Source organism: Elephas maximus, chromosome 7 (genome assembly GCF_024166365.1).
Source record: "Elephas maximus indicus isolate mEleMax1 chromosome 7, mEleMax1 primary haplotype, whole genome shotgun sequence".
NCBI lineage: Eukaryota > Metazoa > Chordata > Mammalia > Proboscidea > Elephantidae > Elephas > Elephas maximus.
The window spans coordinates 91,806,365-91,830,115 of NC_064825.1; the positions used below are offsets into that span (position 1 = coordinate 91,806,365).

The 23,751-nt window shown below is 44.5% G+C and overlaps 1 protein-coding gene across 4 annotated transcripts in view; it reads left to right on the plus strand.

Annotated features, from left to right (window-relative positions):
* Positions 1-23,751, plus strand: part of PRR5L (proline rich 5 like) — a 100,121-nt gene that overhangs the window by 12,033 nt on the left and 64,337 nt on the right. For 2 of the 4 annotated variants that reach the window (XM_049890885.1, XM_049890888.1), the window contains exons 2-3: positions 18,086-18,379; positions 20,460-20,540. In XM_049890885.1, the coding sequence (XP_049746842.1) occupies positions 18,216-18,379; positions 20,460-20,540 (245 nt within the window). In that variant the 5' untranslated portion in view covers positions 18,086-18,215. Of the gene's footprint in view, positions 1-14,702; positions 14,744-14,764; positions 15,388-18,085; positions 18,380-20,459; positions 20,541-23,751 lie in introns of those variants that run through there. The other 2 variants (XM_049890886.1, XM_049890887.1) reach the window with 2 other exon arrangements.

Here is a 23,751-nt window from a genome sequence, read left to right on the forward strand (position 1 = left end):
ATAGAAGGGTTATGTGCTTGAGCTCTAGAATCAGATAGGATTTGGCTCTTGGTCCCTCTTTCTAAGTCTTCTGACTTTGGGCAAATTAACTCCCATCCTTCAGTTTGTTCATTTGCAAAACGGGAATGATAAAACCTACCTTACTGGTTTAGGATGGAAATTAAGTGAGATAATGAATGTAAAGGGCTTGGCACAGCCCTATCACAGTCAAACTCTGATGATAGATAGTATTATTCTTATTATCAGCAATAATAATACAATGTCATGGTAGGTAACTGATTTTACAAAATGGTTCCACTGCTCTTCAAAACCTATTTCTGACTTGGTTTCCATCCAGCGCACCAGGGTGGGGGCTTGAAGTTCAGATCTAGTTTCCTAGGTTGACTTTGAGGGTTTTGCTTGCTGTGTACTTCCTTCAGAGATACCTTGGGATTGTTGTCTTGCCCTGTCTCTTTGGAAAGTGTGTCTGGGTGTGTATATAATAGAGGGGTGTATGTGGCTCCCTCTGATGATTGGGGGTGGGGTGAAATGAGATGAGACAGAAGAGCTGGTTAGTTAAAGGACTGGTAACTATTGCAACTCTGTTTACAATAGCAAAAAGATGGAAGCAACCAAAGTGTCCATCAACGGATAAATAGATAAATAAATTATGGTATATTCACCAATGGAATACTATGCACTGATAAAGAACACTGATGAATCTGTGAAACATTTCATAACATGGAGGAATCTGGAAGGTATTATGCTGAGAGAAATTAGTCAGTTGCAAAAGGACAAATATTGTATAAGAACTCGAGAAATAGTTTAAACAGAGAAGAAAATATTCTTTGATGGTTATGAGGGGGGGAGGAAGGGAGGGAGGTAGTAGATAAGATAGTACATAGATAGCAGATAAGAACTACTTTAGGTGAAGGGAAAGACAACACACAATACAGGAGAGGTCAGCACAACTGGACTAAAACAAAAGCAAAGAAGTTTACTGAATAAACTGAATGCTCCCAAGGCCAGCGTAACAGGGACGGGGGTTGGGGGATCGTGGTTTCAGGGGACATTAAATCAACTGGCATAATAAAATCTATTAAGAAAACATTGTGCATCCCACATTGGAGAGTGGCGTCTGGGGTCTTAAAACGCTAGCAAGCGGCCATCTAAGATGCATCAATTGGTCTTAACCCACCTGGACCAAAGGAGAATGCAGAACACCAAAGACACAAGGTAATTATGAGCCCAAGAGACAGATAGGGCCACATAAACCAGAGACTACATCAGCCTGAGACCAGAAGAACTAGATGGTAGCTGGCTACAACCGATGACTGTCCTGACAGGGAACATAACAGAGAACCCATGAGGGAGCAGGAGAACAGTGGGATGCGGACCCCAAATACTCGTAAAAAGACCAGACTTAATGGTCTGACTGAGATTAGAAGGACCCCAGTGGTCATGGTCCCCAGACCTTCCCTTAGCCCAAGACAGGAACCATTCCCAAAGCCAACTCTTCAGACAGGGATTGGACTGGACAATGGGATAGAAAATGATGCTGGTGAAGAACGAGCTTCTTGGATCAAGTAGACACATGAGACTATATTGGTATCTCCTGTCTGGAGGGGAGAGGAGACGGCAGAGGGGGTCAGAAGCTAGCCGAATGGACACGAAAAGAGAGAGTGGAGCCCCCCCCTCCAAAAAAAAAGGACTGGTAACTTAGATATTGGAATTGATGACAACTCAACAGCCACTTAGATCATGTGGTAGATGGGAGTTGAAACATTGGACGGGGGCTGGTTCTGGCTTTGTGCTGTGTTGGGAACCAATCCCCCCGGAGTCTCATAGAAATGCCTGGATCGGTGGGACTCCCAGAGAAAGGGCTGATTGTGTAGGTGGTGACCCAAGATAATCATGAGCATTAGCTAGGCCAAACTTGTAATTAACTGATAAGGAAACAGACCCAGAGAAGTGAAGTGGCTTGCCCAAAGCCACTGTGGCTGGTTAGCCCAGGCTTACATTACACCTGGCTTAGACTCTGGGTAAAAGGTCTGAGAAGGCTGGTGGTCATGGCTGTGACGGGGTAAAATAAAGGTCACAGACCTATACGTTTGGCTCCTAAAGTGCTAGTTGATGTGGTGAATTGGTTGCCAATACTTAAAAATCAGATGGTTTCACATTTTGAAAAACATGGAGCCCTGGTGGCACAGTGGTTAAGTGTTTGGGTGCTAAACAAAAGTCTGCAGTTTGAATCCACCAGCTGCTCCTTGAAGACCCTATGGGGCAGTTCTGCTCTGTCTCATAGAGTTGCTATGAGTTGGAATTGACTCAGTGGCAATGGGTTTTTGGTTTTGTTTTGTTTTTTGTGGCACAGTGGTTAAGAGCTCAGCTGCCAACCGAAAGATTAGCAGTTCATATCCACCAGCTGCTCTATGGAAACCCTATGGGACAGTTCTACTGTGTCCTATAGGTCTCTGTGAGTTGGAATTGACGTGACAGTGACGGGTTTTTGGTTTTCTTGGAAAAATCAGATCTGGCAAAACTGGACTTGTATACTGAAATAGCAAAAACCAGATAGAACTGAGTAGTGGCTTCCCCCTTTAACCTGGGCAGGTGCTGCCCAGTAAGATGTCCCATCAGTTTCCTGTATGCTCCTGCCAGCCCACTCACTGTGACAGTCTAGGCCTGGCCTCTTCGGCCAGTTTGTGATGTGTGGTGCCAAAAAGGAGAGAAATTGGTTCTTCCCTACCTCTTCTTTTCCAACCAGGCTTGTGTGTCCCTGATAAAGGACTCTCCCTACACAAGGCAGCTCCTGTTTAGAGTAAGTGGTGAAGCAGTACATCTGTGTTGAATGAATGAATAGATGAATGAATGCGGTAATTGAAAGAGCATTGAAGTTGGGGATCAGAAGCCGAGTTTGAATCCTGACTGTCTCCAAACAGCTGAGTGACTTTGGACAAATCATATAGCTTTCCTCTTTTTCCCTTTTTTTTGCGGGTGGGGGTGGGGAGGGTCATTGTTGTACTTATTCATTTGAATAGGTAATACGGGCCATCCCCACGTTACCAACGTCCGACTGACATACAGCCAGTAGTTAAACGAACCAACCCCCTTAGAGCTTAATGTATTAAAAATTCGAGGCACATACAGTAGTTTGTAATAACAAACAGGTGCTACTTTGTGACGTGCATCAAAACATTTTTTATTAATATTGCTGTATTATTATGTTAAAGATGTTTTAGTGTATCTGGAAGTGTTTCTTTAATGTTTTTTTTTTAATGCACAGAAAGGTACACTATATACTGTACGCGAAGACAAACATTTGACTAACTGACGTTAGGTACGGACAGTACCTAACTGTTCCGATTTACATACAAAGTCAACTTATAGAGAGATTTAGGAACCGAGCTCGTTCATAATCCAGTGACTGCCTGTACATTTCATGTTTCATTGCTCAAAAAGTACAAAAGGGTTTGTAGAGAAACTCTTTCCCATTGTGCCCCACTCTGCCACCAGCTCTCTTTCCTGGGGGAAAACAATGCTATCAGTTTCTTGCCTGTCCTTCCATTGTTGTTGTTTTGTTGTTAATTGCCTTGGGCCAGCTCTGACTCATGATGACCTTATGTATAACAGAACGAAATGATGCCCAGTGTACAATGCAATATGTAAATGCTCTCTTTCATCTTTTTTAACATATGTGGTAGCATACTGTACGCATTGATCTGCATGTAGCCTTTTTTCCATTCAGAGCAGCTCCTGGAGAGTGCCCCATGTCAGGGCATATAGGGCTTTCTCATTCTTTCTTAGAGCTGCCTGGTGTTCTAATGTGTGAGAAACCACAATGTACATAGCCAGTCCCTGGCTGATGAACATTTAGGTTATTTCCAACTGTTTGCTATTATAAAAAAAGGCTGCCGTGAAAAACTCTGTTATGTGTCATTTGACATGACTGGAGAAACATTCCTGGAAGTGGAATTGCTGGGTCATAGGGTATGGCCTTTGTCAGTTTGGTACATCTTGTCAAATTTTCCTCCATAGCAGTTGCCCCAGACTGCCCTCCCCCAAGCAATGTACGAGAGTGCCTATTTCCTCACATCCCTGCCACGGGGCACCTTTTTGAAACTAAGAGGGTTTGTGAAGAGCACTGTGTTTTTTAATTGTGCTTTAAGTGAAAGTTTACAAATCAAGTCAGCCTCTTACACAAAAATTTATACACGCCTTGGTATATACTCCTAGCTGCTCTCTCCGTAGTGAGACAGCACTCTCCTCCTCTCCATCCTGTATTCCCCGTGTCCATTCAACCAGCTTGTTCCCCTCTGCCTTCTCATCTCGCCTCCAGGTAGGAGTTGCCCACGTAGTGTCATGGGTCTACTTGAGCCAAGAAGCTCACTCCTCACCAGTATCATTTTCTGTCTTGTAGTCCAGTCCAATCCCTGTCTGAAGAGTTGGCTTTGGGAATGGTTCCAGCCTTGGGCTAACAAAGGGTCTAAAGACCATGACCCCCGGGGTCCCTCTCGTCTCAAGTCAGATCATTAAGCCTGATCTTTTTATGAGAATTTGAGATCTGCATCTCACTGTTCTCCTGCTCCATCAGGGATTCTCTGTTGTGTTCCTTGTCAGGGCAGTCATCAGTGGTAGCCAGGCCCCAGCTAGTTCTTCTCCTCTCAGGCTGATGTAGTCTCTGGTTTATGTGGCTCTGTCTCTTGGGCTCATCTTTACCTTATGTGCTTGGTGTTCTTCATTCTTAGCTCCAGGTGTATTGAGACCAATTGATGCATCTTAGATGGCTGCTTGCTAGTGTTTAAGACCCCAGATGCCACTCACCAAAGTGGGATGCAGAACGTTTTTTTAATATATTTTCTTATGCCAATTGACCGAGATGTCCCCTGAAACCATGGTCCCCAAGCCCCCGTCCCTGCTACTCTGGCCTTCGGAGCATTCGGTTATATTCAGTAAACTGCTTTGGTTTAGTCCAGTTGTAGCACAGTGTTTTATACAAATATTAAAAATAGCTATAACTTTTTAGGTCCCTACTATGTCCATGGAGCCCTGGTGGCGCAGTAGTTAAGAACTTGACTGCTCACCAAGAGGTTAGCAGTTCAAATCCACCAGCCATTTCTTGGAAACCCTGTGGGGCAGTTCTACCCTGCATTCTAGGGTCGCTGTGAGTCAGAGTCAACTCCACGGCAACGGGTTTGAGTTTTTGATTTGGTATTGTTTCCATAGGTCGCTAGGAGTCGAAATCAGCTCAACAACATGGGTTTGGTTTTTTTTTTTTTTAAACTAAACTATGTGCCGGCCTGTGATCTGGATTATCTCATTTAATTTTAAAAACACTGAGATAAGAATTATCCTCATTTGGCAGATAAGGAAACTGAAATTCAGATTCTTTGAGTAACTTGCCCAGGTCACTCAGCTAATAAAGTGTATAGGCTGGGTTCGAACCCAGGTTTTTCATATTTCAATATTGTACTCTTTTCAGATGGTAAAACCCTGTGTAATTTTCGATGCCAGTGGTTTGAGCTGAACCTTACTTATAGTTCACATGTCTTCAGTAACAGTGCCTCTCCTGTAGCTGGCTCATGTGCTCACTCAGCAAATATCCACGGAATGCCTGCTATGTGTGAGCACTACACTAAGCCCCAGGAATGCACCTGGGATCAAGACATATGTGGTCCCTGCCCTAACAGACTCACAAAAACGATAAACAAATACAGTAAAACCTGTGGAAGCTGGAACCTGTGTAAGGCATTAATCTGTCAGGAAAGGAAAACTCAAATATTTTCCACTAAAACCAGTGATAGAAAAGTGTTAACCTCTGAGACTATGGTCCCTGGATACCCTGCTAACTCAGACCTGAAGCCACCAGGGCTCCCGAAGTTCACCCTCAGCCAAAGATTAGACAGGTCTATAAAACAACAATAACACATCTGAGGAACGCGCTTCTTAGTTCAATCAAGTATGTGAGACCAAATGGGCAACACCTGTCCAAAAGCACTGGCGAGAAGGCAGGAAGGGACAAGAAAACCAGATAAATGGACATGGAGAACCCAGGGTGGAAAGGGAAAGAGGGAGAGTGTTGACACATTGCAGGGATTGCAACTAATGTCACAAAACAATTTGCATATAAATTTGAATGGGAAACTAATTTGTGCTATAAACTTTCCCCTAAAACACAATAAAATTTAAAAAAGAAAAAAAAAAAAAAAGTGGTAACAATGCAGCCTGTCAAAGGTGGAAAACTTGCAAAAGCTGGAAAAACAAGGCAGTCCTATCAAGTTCCGGCTGTCACAGGTTTCACTGTAATTCCAAGGGCATTTATTGAGGTTGAGTGTGACAAGACTACAAAGGAGGTGGGAGGCGGCTCTATGGGGAGATCTGGCTTAGGGGTGAGGGGGAAGGAGGGCCTCGCTGAACAAGTGAAGGACAAGTGATAAAGGGTGTGTGGGTCTGAGCCTGAAGAAGTAGGTGGAAAGTGTTCTGTGTGGAGGACCCAGCACGTGTGAAGTTCCTGAGGCAGAGTGTTTGAGGAAATGAAGGAAGGCCAATGAAGTGGTGTGCAGAGTGGTGGGAGCTAAGGGTGAGAGAACAGAGCTTGGGTTTTTTTTTTTTTAAAGCTGTGGGAAGCCTTTGAAGGCATTTAAGCAACAGAGAGGCACCCTGGTGGTCCAGTGTTTAAGAGCTCCTCTGCTAACCAAAACATTGACAGTTTGAATCCACCATTCGCTCCTTGGAAACCCTATGGGGCAGTTCTGCTCTGTCCTATTGGGTCACTATGAGTAAAGTAGACTCGATGGCAACAGATTAAGCAGCACAGTGACATGAGTGTGGTGGGCTCTGTTCTGTTGGGTTCTTGTCCCAGTGCATCCTCTTACAAGCCAGTGTCCTTAAACAAATTAAACACTTAGCACCTCCATTTCTGTAAGCCTTCTCTGTAGGCCTCATATGCATGTGAAAGCTGGGCAATGGAAAAAGGAGACAGAAGAAGAATTGATGCATTTAAATTCTGGTGTTGGTGAAGAATATCGAGTATACCGTGGACTGCCAAAAGAACAAACAGATCAGCCTTAGAAGAAATACAACTAGAATGCTCCTTAGAAGCGAGGATGGTGAGACTTCATTTTGCTTTCTTTGGCCACATCATCAGGAAAGACCAGTAGATAGAAAAGGACATCACTTTTGGTAAAGTAGAGGGTCAGCAAAAATGAGAAAAAGCCTCAATGAGATGGATTGACACAATAGCCTCAACAATAACCTGTTGTTGTTGAGTCTATAAACCAAAAAAAACCAAACCCATTGCCGTCGAGTCGATTCTGACTCATAGCGACCCTATAGGTCAGAGTAGAACTGCCCTATAGAGTTTCCAAGGAGCGCCTGGTGGATTTGAACTGCTGACCTTTTGGTTAGCAGCCATAGCACTTAACCACTATGCCAGCAGGGTTTCCAGAGAGAGACCCTATAGGACAGAGTAAAACTACCCCATATGGTTTCCAGGGAGCGGCTGGTGGATTTAAACTGCTGACCTTTTGGTTAGCAGCCATAGCACTTAACCACTATGCCAGCAGGGTTTCCAGAGAGAGACCCTATAGGACAGAATAAAACTACCCCATATGGTTTCCAGGGAGCAGCTGGTGGATTTGAACTGCTGACCTTTTTGGTTAGCAGCTGAGCTCTTAAGCACTGTGCTGCCACCAGAGCTCCAGCCTCAATAATGGACTCAAACATATAAAAGATCATGGAGATGGCAAAGGACCAGGCAATGTTTTGTTCTGTTATACATACGGTTGCCATTAGCAAAGCTGACTCGATAGCAACTAACAAGAACAATAACAACAAAGATGGGGATGGCAATAGCACCTACCTCCTGATGGTTATAAAGGTCAGACACAGGGGCTTTCAAACTTTTTCGAGTGGAACACACGATATGAAATACAACTTACATTTGGACTCAATATACAATATGTGTATATATGTGTGTATATATATGTATTTCCTGGGTGCTGCAAGCGGTTAAAGTGCTCAGTTGCTAACTGAAAGTTTGACAGTTCAAGTCCACCCAGAGGCACCTCAGAAGATGGGTCTAGGAACCTGCTTCCAAAAAAGCTGCCTTTGAAAATACCCCACCACGTGGGATGCAGAACTCAAATTCTAGTAAAAAGACCAGACTTAATGGTCTGACTGAGACTGGAGGGACCCTGGAGGACATGGCTCCCGGACTGTTAGCCCCAAACTAAAACCATTCCCGAAGCCAATTCTTCAGACAAAGATTAGACTGGACTGTAAGACATAAAATGATACTGTCATGGATTGAATTATGTCATCCCAAAAATGTGTGTATCAATTGGGCTGGGCCATGATTCCCAGTATTGTGTGGTTTTCCTGTGTTGTAAATCCTGCCTCTGTGATGTTAATGAGGGAGGATGGGCGGCAGTTTTGTTAGTGAGGCAGGACTCAGTCTACAGGAATGGATTGTGTCCTGAGGCAATCTCTTGAGATACAAAAGAAAGAAGTGAGCAGAGAGACAGGGGGACCTCATACCACCAGGAAAGCAGTGCCAGGAGCAGAGCTCGTCCTTTGGACCTGGGGTTTCTGTGCAGAGAAGCTCTTAGTCTGGGGGAAGACTGATGAGAAGGCTGACAGAGAGAAAGCCTTCCCCTGAAGCTGATGCCCTGAATTTGGACTTTTAGCTTACTTCACCGTGAAGAAATAAATTTCTCTTGTTAAGGCCATCCAATTGTGGTATTTCTGTTTTAGCAGCACTGGATGACTAAGACAGATACTGGTGAGGAATATGCTTCTTAGCTTAAGTAGACACATGAGACTGTGGGCAGCTCCTGTCCGGAAGTGAGATGAGAATGCGGAGAGGGACAGGAACTGGTTGAATGGACACGGGAAATACAGGGTGGAGAAGAGGAATGTGCTGCACATTGTAGGGAGAGCAACTAGGGTCACATAACAATGTGTGTGTAAGTTTTTGTATAAGAAACTGACTTGAATTGTAAACTTTCACTTAAAGCACAATAAATAAAAATAAATTTTAAAAAAGAAAATACCCTACCACACAATCTACTTTGGAAAAAATCAGCCATTGAAAATATACCCGCACCCTGTGGAGCACAGTTCTACTCTGCACACATAAGGTTACCGTGAGTTGGAATCAACTTGACAACAACCAACAACAAATACATACACAAACTTCCCAAAATGTGATGCACTCTAATATTTTCTAGTCTATTTCATTAAAGGTTTTTGTTCAAAACCCCTTAAAATAATTCTAAAACACTGAGACAATACCTGTCAAGTGCCTGATACGCAGTTGGCACTCAGTAAAGGAATGGCGCTATCATTATCATCATTGTTGTCACCGTACAGATAATTCTGGCTGCAGTTAGAGAGTGGATTGGTTGAGTCACATGACAGTATCTTAACCCTGATGGTGCAGAGGGATGTCGCATCTTTATTCCTGTGTTCAGGTCCCAGAGAAGAGGTCCCATGCTGGGCCTGCTTGCTTCAGAGGCTCCCGAGGGGTAGGTATTAAATGGGCAGCCTGTCATGTTTCCCTGGGGATGGACTTCTCATTTTCTGGACTGTCGCATAGACTGTGTGACTTGGTTTTTCTTTGACTTCTTTGTTGTTTACACTCAGAATGGCTTTTTCCTGGAAGCCCTAGAGTCATTATAAGCCACCCACTTCTTTATTTTAAGTTGTTGTGCCATGACTCTACTTCCCTTTTCAGAGTCAAAGATTGGAGACTTAGTGGAATTCATTTGCATTTTCCACTCAGTGCTCCACCTTTGTCCAACCATTGGCTCTGTTGGCAGGGCTGTGGCCCCCCACCTCAGGCCCTACCCCCCTGCCTGGGCCATGGAGGCTGGGAGGAAGAGGCTAGGAACTCCTGTGGGGTGAGCCTTGTAGATAGAGCAAGGCAGGTGACGGCCCACCTTGCCCTGTAAGCATCACAGCACTTCATTTATCCAGGGCCCTTGGGAGCCCTTAGTAATGAATGCTGCAGGTCCACTGTTACCTTCAGTTCTCCACAGATACCTGATGAGAACCCTCTAAGCACCAAACCTGTTGCCGGTGAGCTGATTCTGACTCATAGTGAGGCTACAATAGAACTGCCCCATAAGTTTTCAAGGCTGTAATCTTTACAGAAGCAGACTGCCACATCTCTCTCCCTAGGAGTGTCTGGGGGTTTAAACCACCAACCTTTGGTTAGCAGCCAAACGCTAACCACTGCGCCACCAGGGCTCCTCCAAGCATCAGTTTTGAAGGACATTTTTCTAAATGTAAACTGCATCAGTCCTTCAGAAGAGAATACTGACTAAAACGCTGTAGTTGCTCTAACAGACGTTGATGCCTGTTGCCCTTGAGTTGATTCTGACTCATGGCAGCCCCATGTGTTACAGAGTAGAACTGCTCCATAGGGTTTTCTTGGCTATAATCCTTATGGAAGCAGATTGCCAGGCCTTTTCTTCCATCACACCACTCTGTGGGTTCAAACCGCCAACCTTTAGGTTAGTAGTCGGGCACAAGCTGTTTGTGCCACCCAGGGACCTTTAAGTGTTGAATTTTTTGTACTGTGGTGATGATGATTGTTGTGGAAGTGGTGATAATAAACAATAAAAAAAAAAATTAGGTAGCATTTATTAAGCACTTCCTGCGAAACTAGTCTAAGCCTTGCTTGAATCATCTCATTTGGCCCTCCTGCCAATCCTAAGTCACCTGGCCAGGGTCACACAGTAAGTATGAAGGCCAGTAAGTGGTTTAGGCGCCTCGGTCTGAGCCTCCGTTGCACCTGTGTCTAGCACCTGCACAGTTGCAGGGACCAGAGCAGGCAAGCATAAACAATCCCTCTCATCATCACAACCACCGTCCAAGGTAACTTTTCCTTTTTCCACGTTTCAGCTGTAGAAACTGTAGTTCAGGGAAGACCAAGGTATGCAGTCGGTAAGTGGCAGAGTGAGAGTGACTGACTCCAGAGCCCTGTGGCCCTCATCATCTAGGGTAGCAGCCATTGTACCTCTCAACTCTGCAGTGCTGTTTCTGGGCTGTTGAGGGGGTGAGGGCTAGAGTCAGAGAATTCAGCTAGCTAAGAATTACTTGGCTGTTTGACCAACAGTTGCATTCTGAGAATGCATCCCACAGAACTGGTCATGTGGACCCTAAGACTGAGAAATATGCTCATTCTTTTCAGTAATGAAAAAACTGGAAACTACCTAAATATTGAGGACTTGAAGCACTTAATTATGAAGAGCAAAGACTACAGCCTTCAGTGTGAGTTACACCTTGACATAAAGGAAAGAAAAATCCTCACAAGTGGAACAAAAACAACATCATGATAAACAGAGGGAAGATTGAAGTTGTCAAGGATTTCATTTTACTTGGATCCACAATTAACACCCATGGAAGCAGCAGCCAAGAAATCAAACGATGCATTGCATTGGGTAAATCTTCCACAAAAGACTTCTTTAAAGTGTTAAAAAGCAAGAATGTCTCTGAGGACTAAGGTGCGCCTGACCCAAGCCATGGTATTTTCAGTCGCCTCGTATGCATGCAAGAGCTTGACAGTGAATAAGGAAGACTGAAGAAGAACTGATGCCTTTGAATTATGGCGTTGCCAAAGAATATGGAATATACCATGAACTGCCAGAATGAACAAATCTGTCTTGGAAGAAGTACAACCAAAATGATCTTTAGAAAAATGATGGCGGATACTTTGTCTTATGCACTTTGGACATGTTATCAGGAGGGGCATCATGCTTGGTAAAGGAGAAGGCCAGCGAAAAAGAGGAAGACCCTCGATGAGATGCATTGACAAATGACTGCAACAATGGGCTCAAACACAGCAATGCTTGTGCAGATATTGCAGGACCGGGCAGTGTTCCATTCCGTTGTACATAGGATTGCCACGAGTCGGAACTGACTCGAGGGCACCTAACGACAACAATAACAATAGGAAATTGGTTAAATAAAGTATCTGTCCCCTAAATGAATGAGCCCTGGTGGTGCAACAGTTAAGTACCCAGCTGCTAACCAAAAGGTTGGTAGTTCAAACCTACCCAGAGGCTCCACGGGAGAAAAACCTGGCAATCTGCTTCCGTAATGATTACAGCCTAGAAAACCCTATGGGGCAGTCTTACTCTGTCATACAGGGTCGCTGTGAGTCAAAACTGACTCGATGGCACCTAACAACAGCCTACCCACCCACTGCCGTCGAGTCGATAGCAACATCCCCTAAATGAAATAACCCACTCATAACCCATTGCCGTCCAGTCGATTCCAACTCATAGTGACCCTATAGGACAAAGTAGGACTGCCCCATAGGAGCAGCTGGTGGATTCGAACTGCTGACCTTTTGGTTAGCAGCCAAATGCTTAACTACTGTGCCACCAGGAAATGAAATAAGCATTTCATTCATTAAAAATAATGAAGTAGATCAATACATAGTGATATGGGAAGACAGCCATGACGTATTATTAAGAGGGAAGAAAAAAATTGCTCATTCTTATTAAATTATTATGTGTACACACTTGTGTGGCTTATTGAAAATTAAATTAAAATTTATGAAAATGAAAAATTCAGTTTCTCACCTGCGCTAGACACATTTCAAGTGCTCAGTAGCCGCATGTGGCTACAGGATTGGACAGTGCAGATATAGAACATGTCTGTGATCTCATGAAGTTCTACTGACAGAGCCTCTTTACACTGTTAAGTGACCAGAGGGAAGGCTTTCACTTTGTATGTTGTAGATTTATGTGAATATTTACATTTTTTACAAAAGGTGAATGTGCTATTATCAGAAAAATAGGAGTGCCCAGGGTTTCCTAGGTATTGGTGACATTCTATTTCTTATGTAAAAAACTAAAACAAACCCACTGCTGTCCAGTTGATTCTGACTCATAACGATCCTGTAGAACAGAGTAGAACTCCCCATTGGGTTTCCAAGAAACTGCTGGTAGATTTGAATTGCCACCCTTTTGATTAGCAGCCATAGCTCCTAACCACTACACCACCAGGGCTCTGATTCTTAAGTAGGTGGTAGTTTATTATCATTACTTAAGCTGTGTGTGTATTTTTTTAAGATTGTTTCAGGAAGGCAGCTGACGCCTTATTCATTTTTATCTCTTTCCTTCATCTTGAGCAGTTAGGAGGCCTGTTTCATATTTAAAACTCTTAAAAATACGTTTCATAATAAAAATATTAAAAGTATATATATAGGAAGAAGAAGAGTCTCCCAGCAGGGCACACATGGCGGGCCACACTTGCGGTTGGAAGACTTGCGATCGGATTCTGGTCCCTGACTTAACTGCTTTCTAGCCTTAGCCAACTCATTTCTCCTCAGTTTCCTAATCCGTGACTTAATCCCTGCTCAACCTGCCTTATTGAGTTGGGATGACACTTAGAAGTGAGATGATGTATGGAAAAACTTTGAGGAACATGCTACCCAGATGTGGGGGCTCGGTAAATAAACCCATGAGTTACGGCGATGGGGCTTAGAGGCCTTGCCTCCTCCCAAGTGGAGGATTTCCAGATGTTGTCGAGGTGGCCTGCAGCAGAGGGAGATGTTGCTGTGTTCCCATTGCCTTCATGGCTTGGAGATTTAGAAATAACAGGTTATTTTATTTATTTATCAAACACTTAGGTGGTTGTTGTTAGGTGCCGTCGAGTTGATTCTGACTCATAGCTACCCCTATGTACAACAGAGCGAAGCCTTGCCAGGTCCTGGGCCATCCTCAATCCGTGTTATGCTTGAGCCCATTGTTGCAGCCACTGTGTCAGTCTATCTCTTTGAGGGTCTTCCCCTTTTTCGCTGACCCTCTACTTTACCAAGCATGACGCCATTTGCCAGGCATTGTTTTAAGTGCTTTACAAATGTTTATTCGTTTGATCTTTATACAACCCTAAGGTAGTCACAATTAGCATCTTCACTTCATGTGGGAGGAATTCGAGCCTTAGAAAGGTCACGTAACTTGTCCAGGGTCACACAGCTAGTAAGGGATGTAGTATCTAATAAAGGCAATCCGTGCTTTTTCCCTTAATGGTTTCCTTTTCCCTCACCACAACTCTTTCCTCCGTCAAATTAGTCATAAAAATCTTTATGACAGTTTATTTATCTCCAGGGCATGAAATTTAAATTCTGATATGAAGTCTTGGGACTGGACCATCCTAACTAATTTGGTAGCTTTGATTTTGGTTTTCTGCTTAGTCTGGTAGCAGGGCAAAGTAGGAATGGGCTGGAGAATTAGGTGGATCATCTGGACTCCAGTCACTGGTTTGCTGCTTATGAGCTGTGTGACTTTGGGCAGGTTACTTAACCTCTTTGATCTTCAAGTAATTTTGTTTTTTGAGTAAGTTTACCTATTTGGGCAGTACCTAGCATGTCAGGCAGACAGAGATGCCTTCTTGATTTCCTATTCTTTTCCTTCATCTTTATCTTGGAGCAGTGAGCTGTGGCCTGAGGATACGAGGATGAATAAGACCCGACTTCATAGAATTTTTTTTTTTTTCCATAGAATTGCCTAGGTGGGGGCTGGGGAACTCCAGATCAGGAGTTAGGGAACTCGAGTTCTAGCCACACCTGGCTCTCTCCTACCCTGGTGACCTTGGACAAGTTTCTTTGCTTCTCTGGGGTTCACTTTTGTCGTCTGTAAGCTAGGACCTGGGCTGGCTCTACTCTGAAGCCCCATCTCACTTGTCATTTTCTGATTTTTCATATTTAGGTCAGGACGAGCCTCTGCCTGAGGGGCCCACATTGTAGCAGGTGGGTACAGGGTGTGTCAGCTTTTTCCTTTAGGTCACTCTTGTCAGCGCTCCCAACAGCTTCTTCTCTGGTGGTCTGGGGAGGCCTCTTGGCTCGGTTCAGGTCATAGGAGTGGTGAAAACAAGGACAGTTCAGATTCTCCTCAGCCTGTCAGGATCTGAGACTCTCAACGAGTTATTTTATTTATTTAACAAACACTTATGTGGCACTTGCCATTTGCCAGGCTTACTTACTAATCTGTAGTGAACAGTTTCACATTTTTTCACCACATCAAAGATTCCGCTTCTAGATATGGCTGGCATCTGTGTCTCTTCCAATCCCACAGCGCCTTTGTACAGATTCAAAGCCTCTCTTCAATTTTACAGTCCCTAGAGGGGCAGATTTGGGAGGTGAAAAATGAGTCAGAGGCAAGCTCCTCATTCTTTGTTACTCTGCACTTGACTCAAAGCTGCGGGAGCTGCAGTCCTTGTCCTTTTGGCTGAAAATTGCCCTTATTTAGAAGAGGGACAGGCTGCCTCTGTGCTTTGCTGGATACTCAGACGACCTGGAGTGGGGGCCTGGGGAGCGCTTACTGAGAAGCAGAGGGGGAGAGGAGCCAGCCCCGTGATCCCCAGTGTCTCCTGGAGTCAGCAGGAAGGCGGAAGGTAAACACCTGGAACAATCCATTCTCACCTTTCTACATCCCTGTACAAGTGCCGGGAGTGGGAGGCAGCTCCATCACCTCGGGTTTAAGAGCCTCATGAAAGGAGTTACTATCTGTGATTACACAGATGAATTGCACTTAGCAGGCCCATTTAAAGAAAGGCAGTGAAATGGATCCTGTCTTCATAGGGTGACCTTTCTTGGGCAAAGTTGAATTCCAAAGCTCGCCAGTTTAAGAATTCCGAAGGGGTGTCCTTGGTTTTATTTCTTCTGCCCCTCGTTCATTGATTTACATAGATCTTGCCAAATTCTAGTGGGATTTGTGGAGTTATTGAGACCCTTTGAAACTTAACAGGCTTAATATGACTTCCTCGGTATTTACATGATAAATTTTAGTAACTATTGGCTCATTCTGAGCATGGGGTGGAGGGACAGAAAAGGAAAGACAAAAAAAATAAAATGGCTCACAAGTCTGCTTTTCTTTTTTTAAAAAAGACATTTGAGAAGCATGGCTAGCTATTTCTTTTTTGACTCTTGGTGTTACAAGTTCACAGGAGCTTGGGTGGCGCAAGTGGTTTGTGATTGGCTGCTAACCTAACTGTTGGTGGTTCGAATCCCCCCAGCTGCTTTGTGGAAGAAAGGGTTGGCAAACTGCTTCTGTTGTTGTGTGCTGTCAAGTGGATTCTGACTTACAGTTGAGCCCATATGGTAGGGTAGAATGGCCCCATAGGGTTTCCTAGGCTATATCTCATGGAGCTGCTAGATAGGCTTAAACCATCAACCTTTCGATTAGCAGCGAAGCGCTTAACCATTGCACCACTAGGGCTCTTCTGTAAAGATTACAGCCAAGAAAACCCTATAGGAAAGTTCTACTCTGTAACACATGGGGTTGCCATGAGTTGGAATTAACTCGATGGAAACTTTTCTTTTTAATTCCAAGTTCACTGCCATTACTGTTGCTTGCACACACACACACATACACCCCATACTATATGATGGAATGCCTTGGTGCCCATTTTGGCTGCCTTGCTCCTCTTCCGACCAGAGCAGCATGTTTAATTTGGAGATGGTACACTGGGGCCTCTTTGTTCAAACACTGCAGCTGTGGCTTCAAAACCTTCTCCATCTTTGAGCTGGAAGGTTGACGTTGTTGGCTGGAATATCTCTTTCTATTTCAGTGTCGGTTTGGGGAATGTAACAGAGTTAGCTGGTAAGAGAGGTGGCAGTGAGAATACTTTGGGGCTAAACCTTAAACCCTCAAGAAAAACGTGACTATAATGCTGACCAGCTCCAAAACTCATTTTAAGTCAGTGATTTAGACTTAAGCTTATTAAAGAATAAGAAAACAAATTGTAGGTCCAAAGGCAAAGAGGAAAAAAAGAGATCAATCTGGATGAAAAGAGCCAATGCTTGAGGGCCATGGGTCTGCCATTCTGCTGGGCATGTCGTATCTCTCATTTCATCTCTTACCAGTCTGGTGAAGTTCATATTGGTAACAGCTGAGGACTCTTAGGTTAAGTAATTTGCCCAAAGTCACACAACTTGTGAGTGGCCAAGTTAAGACTGGAACCCAGGTTCACTGCAAAGCCGTTGTCTTTAACCACTCAGCCGTAAAGCCTCCTAGGAAACGCTACTCTTGAACCCAACCCTGCAGGGTAAGTTGGATTTGGGTAAATAGAGATGAAAAGGGAAGGAATTCCGGGCAAGGGGAGCAGTAGACATGATCAAAAGCTTGGAGAGGGACTAGGCATGACATGGAACAGTATTTGCTTGTTATAAATTCCATGAATCTAGGACCATGTTGCCTGGGGCCACCATTATATCCCCATTGTCTGAGTGAGTGCCTGACACATAGTAAAACCAAAACCAAACCGGTTGCGGTCGAGTTAATTCTGACTCATAGTGACCCTATAGGACAGAGTAGACCTGCCCCATAGAGTTTCCAAGGAGCGCCTGGTGGATTCCAACTGCTGACCTTTTGGTTAGCAGCCGTAGCACTTAACCACAACACCACCAGGGTTTCTGACACGTAGGTGCTCACTAAAAATTTGCTTAGTAAATATTTGTTGTGTGAATGAATACACGAACAAATACTTCTTCATAAGCCTTGAGCCCCTTGAAGGCATGGACTACGTCTTAGAAATCTTTGAGTCATCCACAGCTCATAGTGGTTAACAAATAGTAAACAATAAATATATCCTGATAAAATGAACGAATGAGTGACAGGTAAGGGAACTGATAAGTGCTCGAGTGAAGAGGACTGATGCCTTGGAAAATGCTGAGCAATGCAGGTGGACTGGCATGTAAGAGTCTGTGATGGAAGGTCTCCAGTGCCAGGACAAGAAGCTCTTGCATTGTTGGGGCATTTTTAAAATTCATCTCTTAATCCACACGTTGCAGGGTCTTCTGAAACCCAGCTAGGGCCCAGATTTGATGAACATTTGTCGGAACCAGTGTCAGGCACAGCTTAGGAATCACTTTTCTGTAGGACTGCCTTCCCACTTTGAGGTGACCACACTGTTAAAACCAAAAAGAGACCTGCAAAATCTTGTGAATGGGAATCTGCGGGGTATAGGATGTTATTGTTGGGTCCCAAAGTTGTTTTTAGGATAGTTGGGCTGGAAAGTCCCAGCCAACTTCCTCTAAGATGTGGTCTGCTGTGCCCAGGAGTTCTCAATAAAAGCTACCCTCTCTCTTCAGGTGTTGGCTACATTTGTGGTTTTAAAAAAGCCTGGGGGCCAGAAGGCAGCCCTGGGAGCAGAAGCAGCCCTTTCTGAGGGCAGTTGGAACCTTCTGGTCGAAAGGAGAAGCTGTCCCTGCACCTGGACTTATGACCCGCGGCTTCCCTCCCAGCCGGCCCACTGAGTTCCCCAAGATGGGCTCCTTCCGCAGGCCGAGACCACGCTTCATGAGCTCCCCGGTGCTCAGCGATCTGCCCCGATTCCAAGCAACCCGACAGGCTCTGCAGCTGGGCTCCAACTCGGCCTGGAATAGGTAAGGGAGGCAGCTAGTGTGGATGGAGTGAGGGCTGCCAAGGACCACAGCAGTGCCAGGTGACATCTGACCCTGACGTAGCTGCTGGTTCCAGAAGGTCGTGATTTATAGTCGTGTTAATTCATGAAAAGAGCAAATTTTCTTAAAATTTCTGGAGCCTCTGGTCTATGGGAGTCAGTTAACTGGCCCATTCATCACACTCCAAACTGGATTGCACCCCAGGGTGGGCCCCTGTAAGTATGTATGTGACACAGAGCCTGCCCTCAAGTAACCTACTGTCTCCTGAATGAGTGGCATAAACCAGGGACTACCAGTATCTGTAAGCCACAGGCACTTAAGGGGAGAAGCTGAGAGCTTTTGTAGGGTGTCTAGCTGACCTTTTGTACACTAGGCATGGAGCAGAGACAGAATAAATATTTCTTGCACTTCTGTGGGTACTACTTTTCCAATTTATGCAGATACTTTTTGTGTAAATTGAATGCATCATTATTTTAAAGCATTACTGAATTCTTTGTAATTTGGGTCATTATGGGGATTTTCAATGAATGGACAAATAGAGCACAACTCTTATGGTGTTAGTGGAGGGGGGAGCTCTGAAATGTTTTGGTGTTAAATGGATCCTTGTTCTTTAAAAAAGGCCAGTGACCCCTGGTGCAACCAAGATTGTAATCAGCTCCTTGCTGAAATATTGGGTTGGAGCCCCAGAGACCAAGGAGTCAAGTCCTAACTGGCCCCTCAAGAAACTAACTCTACTTAACTGCCTTACACCTTACAGGAGGGGGAATGAAAAGTGAAAGTGAGGCTAGCTTATGTGAAATTCTTCCCAGAAAAGTGCTTTAAAAAAAGAGTGTTGCCATGGAGTCAGTTCTGACTCGTTGCAACCCTATAGGATAGAGTAGAACTGCTTCATAGGGCTTCCAAGGAGCGGCTGGTGGATTAGAACTGCCGACCTTTTGGTTAGCAGCTGAGCTCTTAACCACTGCACCACCAGGGCTCCCGTTTAAAAAAAAAAAAAAAAGGAAAGGTCTCAAAAAGTTAAACATAGATTTACCATATGACCCAGCAATTCCAGTCCTAGGTGTATACCCAGAGGACTTGAAAGCAGGGACTCAAAACAGATTCTTACGCACCAGTATTTGTAGCAGTATTATGCACAGTAATCAAAAAGAGCAAACAACCCATGTGTCCCTCAGCAGATGAATGGCTAAACAAAATGTGGTATATCCATACAATGGAATATTACTCAGCCATAAAGAGAAATGAGGTTCTCTTTATAACATGGACGAACCTTGAAAACACGGTTAAGTGAAAGGTGCCAGACATAAAAGAGACAAACATTATATGGTCCCACTTATATGAAATATCTAGAACATGCAAATGCATAGAGACAGAAAGTAGATTAGAGGTTACCAGGGGCTAGGGGAGGGGTTGAATGGGAAGTTATTGCTTAAGGGGTACTGAATTTCTGTTTGAGGTGATGAAAAAGTTTTAGAAATAAATGTAGTGATGATTGTACCACATTGTGAATATAATTAATGCCACTGAATTGTACACTTAAATAATGGTTAAAATGGCAAATTTTGTTGTATCTATTTTACCACAATTTCTTTTATAAAGGCAGGGAGTTATCATTTCATATTAGCCCTGGGCCACTGGCCTGCTCTGTGAAGACAGCAGCCTCCTAGGTGAAAGAGCCCCAGTCTGGCTCCTGTTTACCGTAAACGCCATTTTGAATTCTTTCAGGCCCAGGTTGCTGGGCATGCAGTCTGCTCAAAGCAGACCCCACTGCCTGCACTTTGATTGTTGCTGCTCACCAGTAGGGCTGCCAGAGGGGCCAGGGAGGAAGACTTGCTGGCCTGTGAGAAGCCAGGAACTACCTTTGTGCATCTTCGACTTTAGTCTTCTTTCTTCTCCAATGACCCTGGGAAGGAAAGGATGGATTCCAGGGATGGAAAGCGTGGCTGTGTTTGTGGCAGGGGCTTCCTGGCCCTTCCACCTGCCTTCAGCCCTGTGCTGCTTGTTGAGATGACCCTGGGTAGGCAGATCCTCCAACCAGAGGTTAATTTCTCTTTCCCCACAGCGTCCAGACGGCTGTGATCAACGTCTTCAAAGGGGGCGGCTTGCAAAGCAACGAGCTCTATGCACTGAATGAAAATATCAGGTAGGTGGCCTGCCAGCCCAGGGCCATTTCCCCATGGGCCCGAATAGGGAGCATTTTATCTAAAGAGGCTTCTTTTCTGTTTGGTTCTTGTTGCTTTGTCTCTCAGCTATTATGTTGCTTTTGTGGTGGTTGGGTTCTGAGACCATTATCTGTCTATAGTTCTGATCCAGAGAGGATTCATCCATTTGTTTATGTCTGTAGAGTGTGTATGTGTGGGTGGGGGGTGGTTGTTAGATGGTGTTATTGTTGTTAGCTGCCGTCTAGTTCATCCCCAGCTGATGGTGCCCATGCACAACGGAATGAAACACTGCCTGGTTCTGTACCATTCCCACGATTGGTTGTGGATTGGACCATTGTGAGCCAAAGGGTTTTCAGTGGCTGATTTTTAGGAGTAGATCGCCAGGCCATTCTTCCTAGTCCATCTTAGTCTGGAAGCTCTGCTGAAACATGTTCAGCATCATAGCAACTTGCGAGCTTCCACTGACAGATGGATAGTAGCTAAGCATAAAGTGCAGTGACCGAGAATTGAACCTGTGTCTCCCTCATCAAAAAAAAATTGCCATGGAGTGGAATTCCTACTCTTAGCAACCCTATAGGGCACCGTAGAACTGCCCCATAAGATTTCCAAGGCTGTAAATCTTTACAGAAGCAGACTGCCACATCTTTCTCCTGTGGAGCAACTGGGTTCAAACTGCCAACCTTTTGGTTAGCAGCCAAGTGCTTAACCACTGCACCACCAGGGCTCCATCTCCCTCATGGAAGGTGAGAATTCTACCACTGGACTACCAATGTTCCCCCAATAGATGGCAGCTGACTACCAATGTTCCCCCAATAGATGGTAGCTAAATAGTTAAGTGCTCAGCTGCTAACTGAAAGGTTGGTGGTTAGAACCCACCCAGTGGATCCTAGGGAGGAATGACCTGGCAGTCCGCTTCTGTAAAGATTACAGCCTAGAAAACCCTACGGGGGCAGTTCTACTCTGTCACGTGGGATCACTAAGAGTTGGAATCGACTTGGCATCTAACAACAACAACATGTGTTAGGCACCATGTTAGGCACTGTCTTAGTTACCTAGTGCTTCTGTGATAGAAATGCCACAAGTGGGTGTCCTTAAAGAACAGAAATTTATTTTCTCACAGTTCTGGGGTTTCCAAATCAGGGTCTCAACCATGTTGGTTCTTGTCTTGTTTATAGCCCTGAGCGTTTCTTAGCTTCTTGGCTTGAGAATAATCCTACATGGTGTCTACCTTCCCTTGACTACTGTCTGTCTAATCTGCCCTTTTTATAACCCAGATGTGACTAGGTTTAGGACACACCCTACACCAAAATGGCCTCATTAACATAACAATAAAACACTATTTCTAAACAGCATAACATCCACAGCTATAGGGATTAGGATTCCAGCACATATTTTGGGGAGACACAATTCATAAAAAAAAAAAAAAAAAGCAAAACCCCGTTGCCATCGAGCCAATTCTGAGTCATAGCAACCCTATAGGACAGAGCAGAACTGCCCTACGGGGCTTCCATTGGGTGGCTGGTAGATTCGAACCGCAGGCCTTTTGGTTAGCAATGGAGCTCTTAATCGCCGTGTCTCCAATTCAGTCCACAGCAGGCACCAATAAAACCTGACTGCCTGGGATTTTATTGCTACTCTTTCTTTTACTGGCTAAGTGACTTAGGCACATTATCAACTTCCTTGTGCCTCGGTTTCCTCTTATTGAAATGGGGATATTAAGTGTACCTCCTTCTATAGGATTATTATGAAGATTAAATTGAGTTACTATAGAAATAAATAATCTGTGAAAACAGTCTGACACACATTAATTACTTGGTACTTGTAGCTCTCTTTTTTGTTGTCATCATTATCATTTATCTTTGGGGATACAAACCTCAATAAGACAGTCCTGTCCTTGAGAAGATCATTCCCTTCTAGAATCTTTTTGGTAGAGCAGTGTCACCTTTCCATTTCCTCATTCAGTTACTCACTCAACAAGTATTTGAGTACCCCCTGTTGGCCAGGCATTGGAGAGACAACCATGAGCAAAGACAGATGTGGACCCTGCCCTCCTGGAATTTATATTCAGTTGGGGAGATAATCATTAGTCAGCTAATCACACAAGTAAGTGTAAAAGTACAACTGTGGCAGCTGCTGCAACGTAGCCGGTGTGATGAAAGCATGTTCTAGAATGGCTTACTCTGGCCAGGGAGGCCAGGAATGGCAGATGTGATGCTGGTGCTGTGATCTGAAGGAGCAGTGGGAAGTAACTAGGTGAAGAGGGCTCCAGGTGGAGGAAGGTATAGGTGCAGAGGCCCTGTGGTGGCAGAGCAAAGAACCAAAAGAAGCCCCACGTGAGTAGAGCCCCAAGGTTAGGTCTTGATGTGGTTTGGTTTGTGTTTTGGTGAAATGAGTGTAGAGAGGCAGGCAGGGCCCAGAGCACCAAGTCTCCTAGGGACAGGAAGTTGAGCCATCAGGTCTTTTAATGCCCTGGTGTTGATTTGCCTCTAATGTGTTACGTGCAGAATATCAAGGCTAAAGGCCCAACCCTGGAGCCGGCAGAACAATAAACAAGGCCATTATTCAATCCTGTTTACATTTAGTGAAGGCCTGTGTTAAGGTGTTTTAAAAGCTCTGCTTTCATTAAAACCTTTAGAGCTCATAAGTAAACAGTCATGTTAAAATTTCTACCCCATGCTTGAATTTTGCATAATAATTGCATAAATATGGGAAGAGACAATAGAGATCTTTTAACCCAAGGCCTCACTTTACAGATGAGGAAATTGAGGCCCCAAGAAGTTAAGGGACAGGAGCAAAGCTGGGTCAGCTACCCCCAGTCTCACACTCGGTTGTACTGCAAGAACTAAGATCCTGGCCTTTCCATGAAGGGTTCTAGCTCACCATAGAAATATAAACAAATACAACAGTGACTCAGGAACTTGCTAATTGTTCCTCACTTCAGGGGATCGATCCTGAAATTATACTTAAAAGCTTTGTTTGTGGGCAGCTAGGAAAGGTAGAGGCCATACCGCATCTGCCAGCCCTGTTAGCCCATGAGCTGCTCACCCTGAAGCCTTCAGGTGCCAAGGAGGTCTTCTAAGTGAGTAAAGCCAGCCTGGGTGCTTCGTAGTGACCTGAAGAGCTCACCCTCTGTTCAAAGCGGCTTACCCCAGCAAAATGTGGGCCCAGTGATATCATATTTCTCAGGAAGAA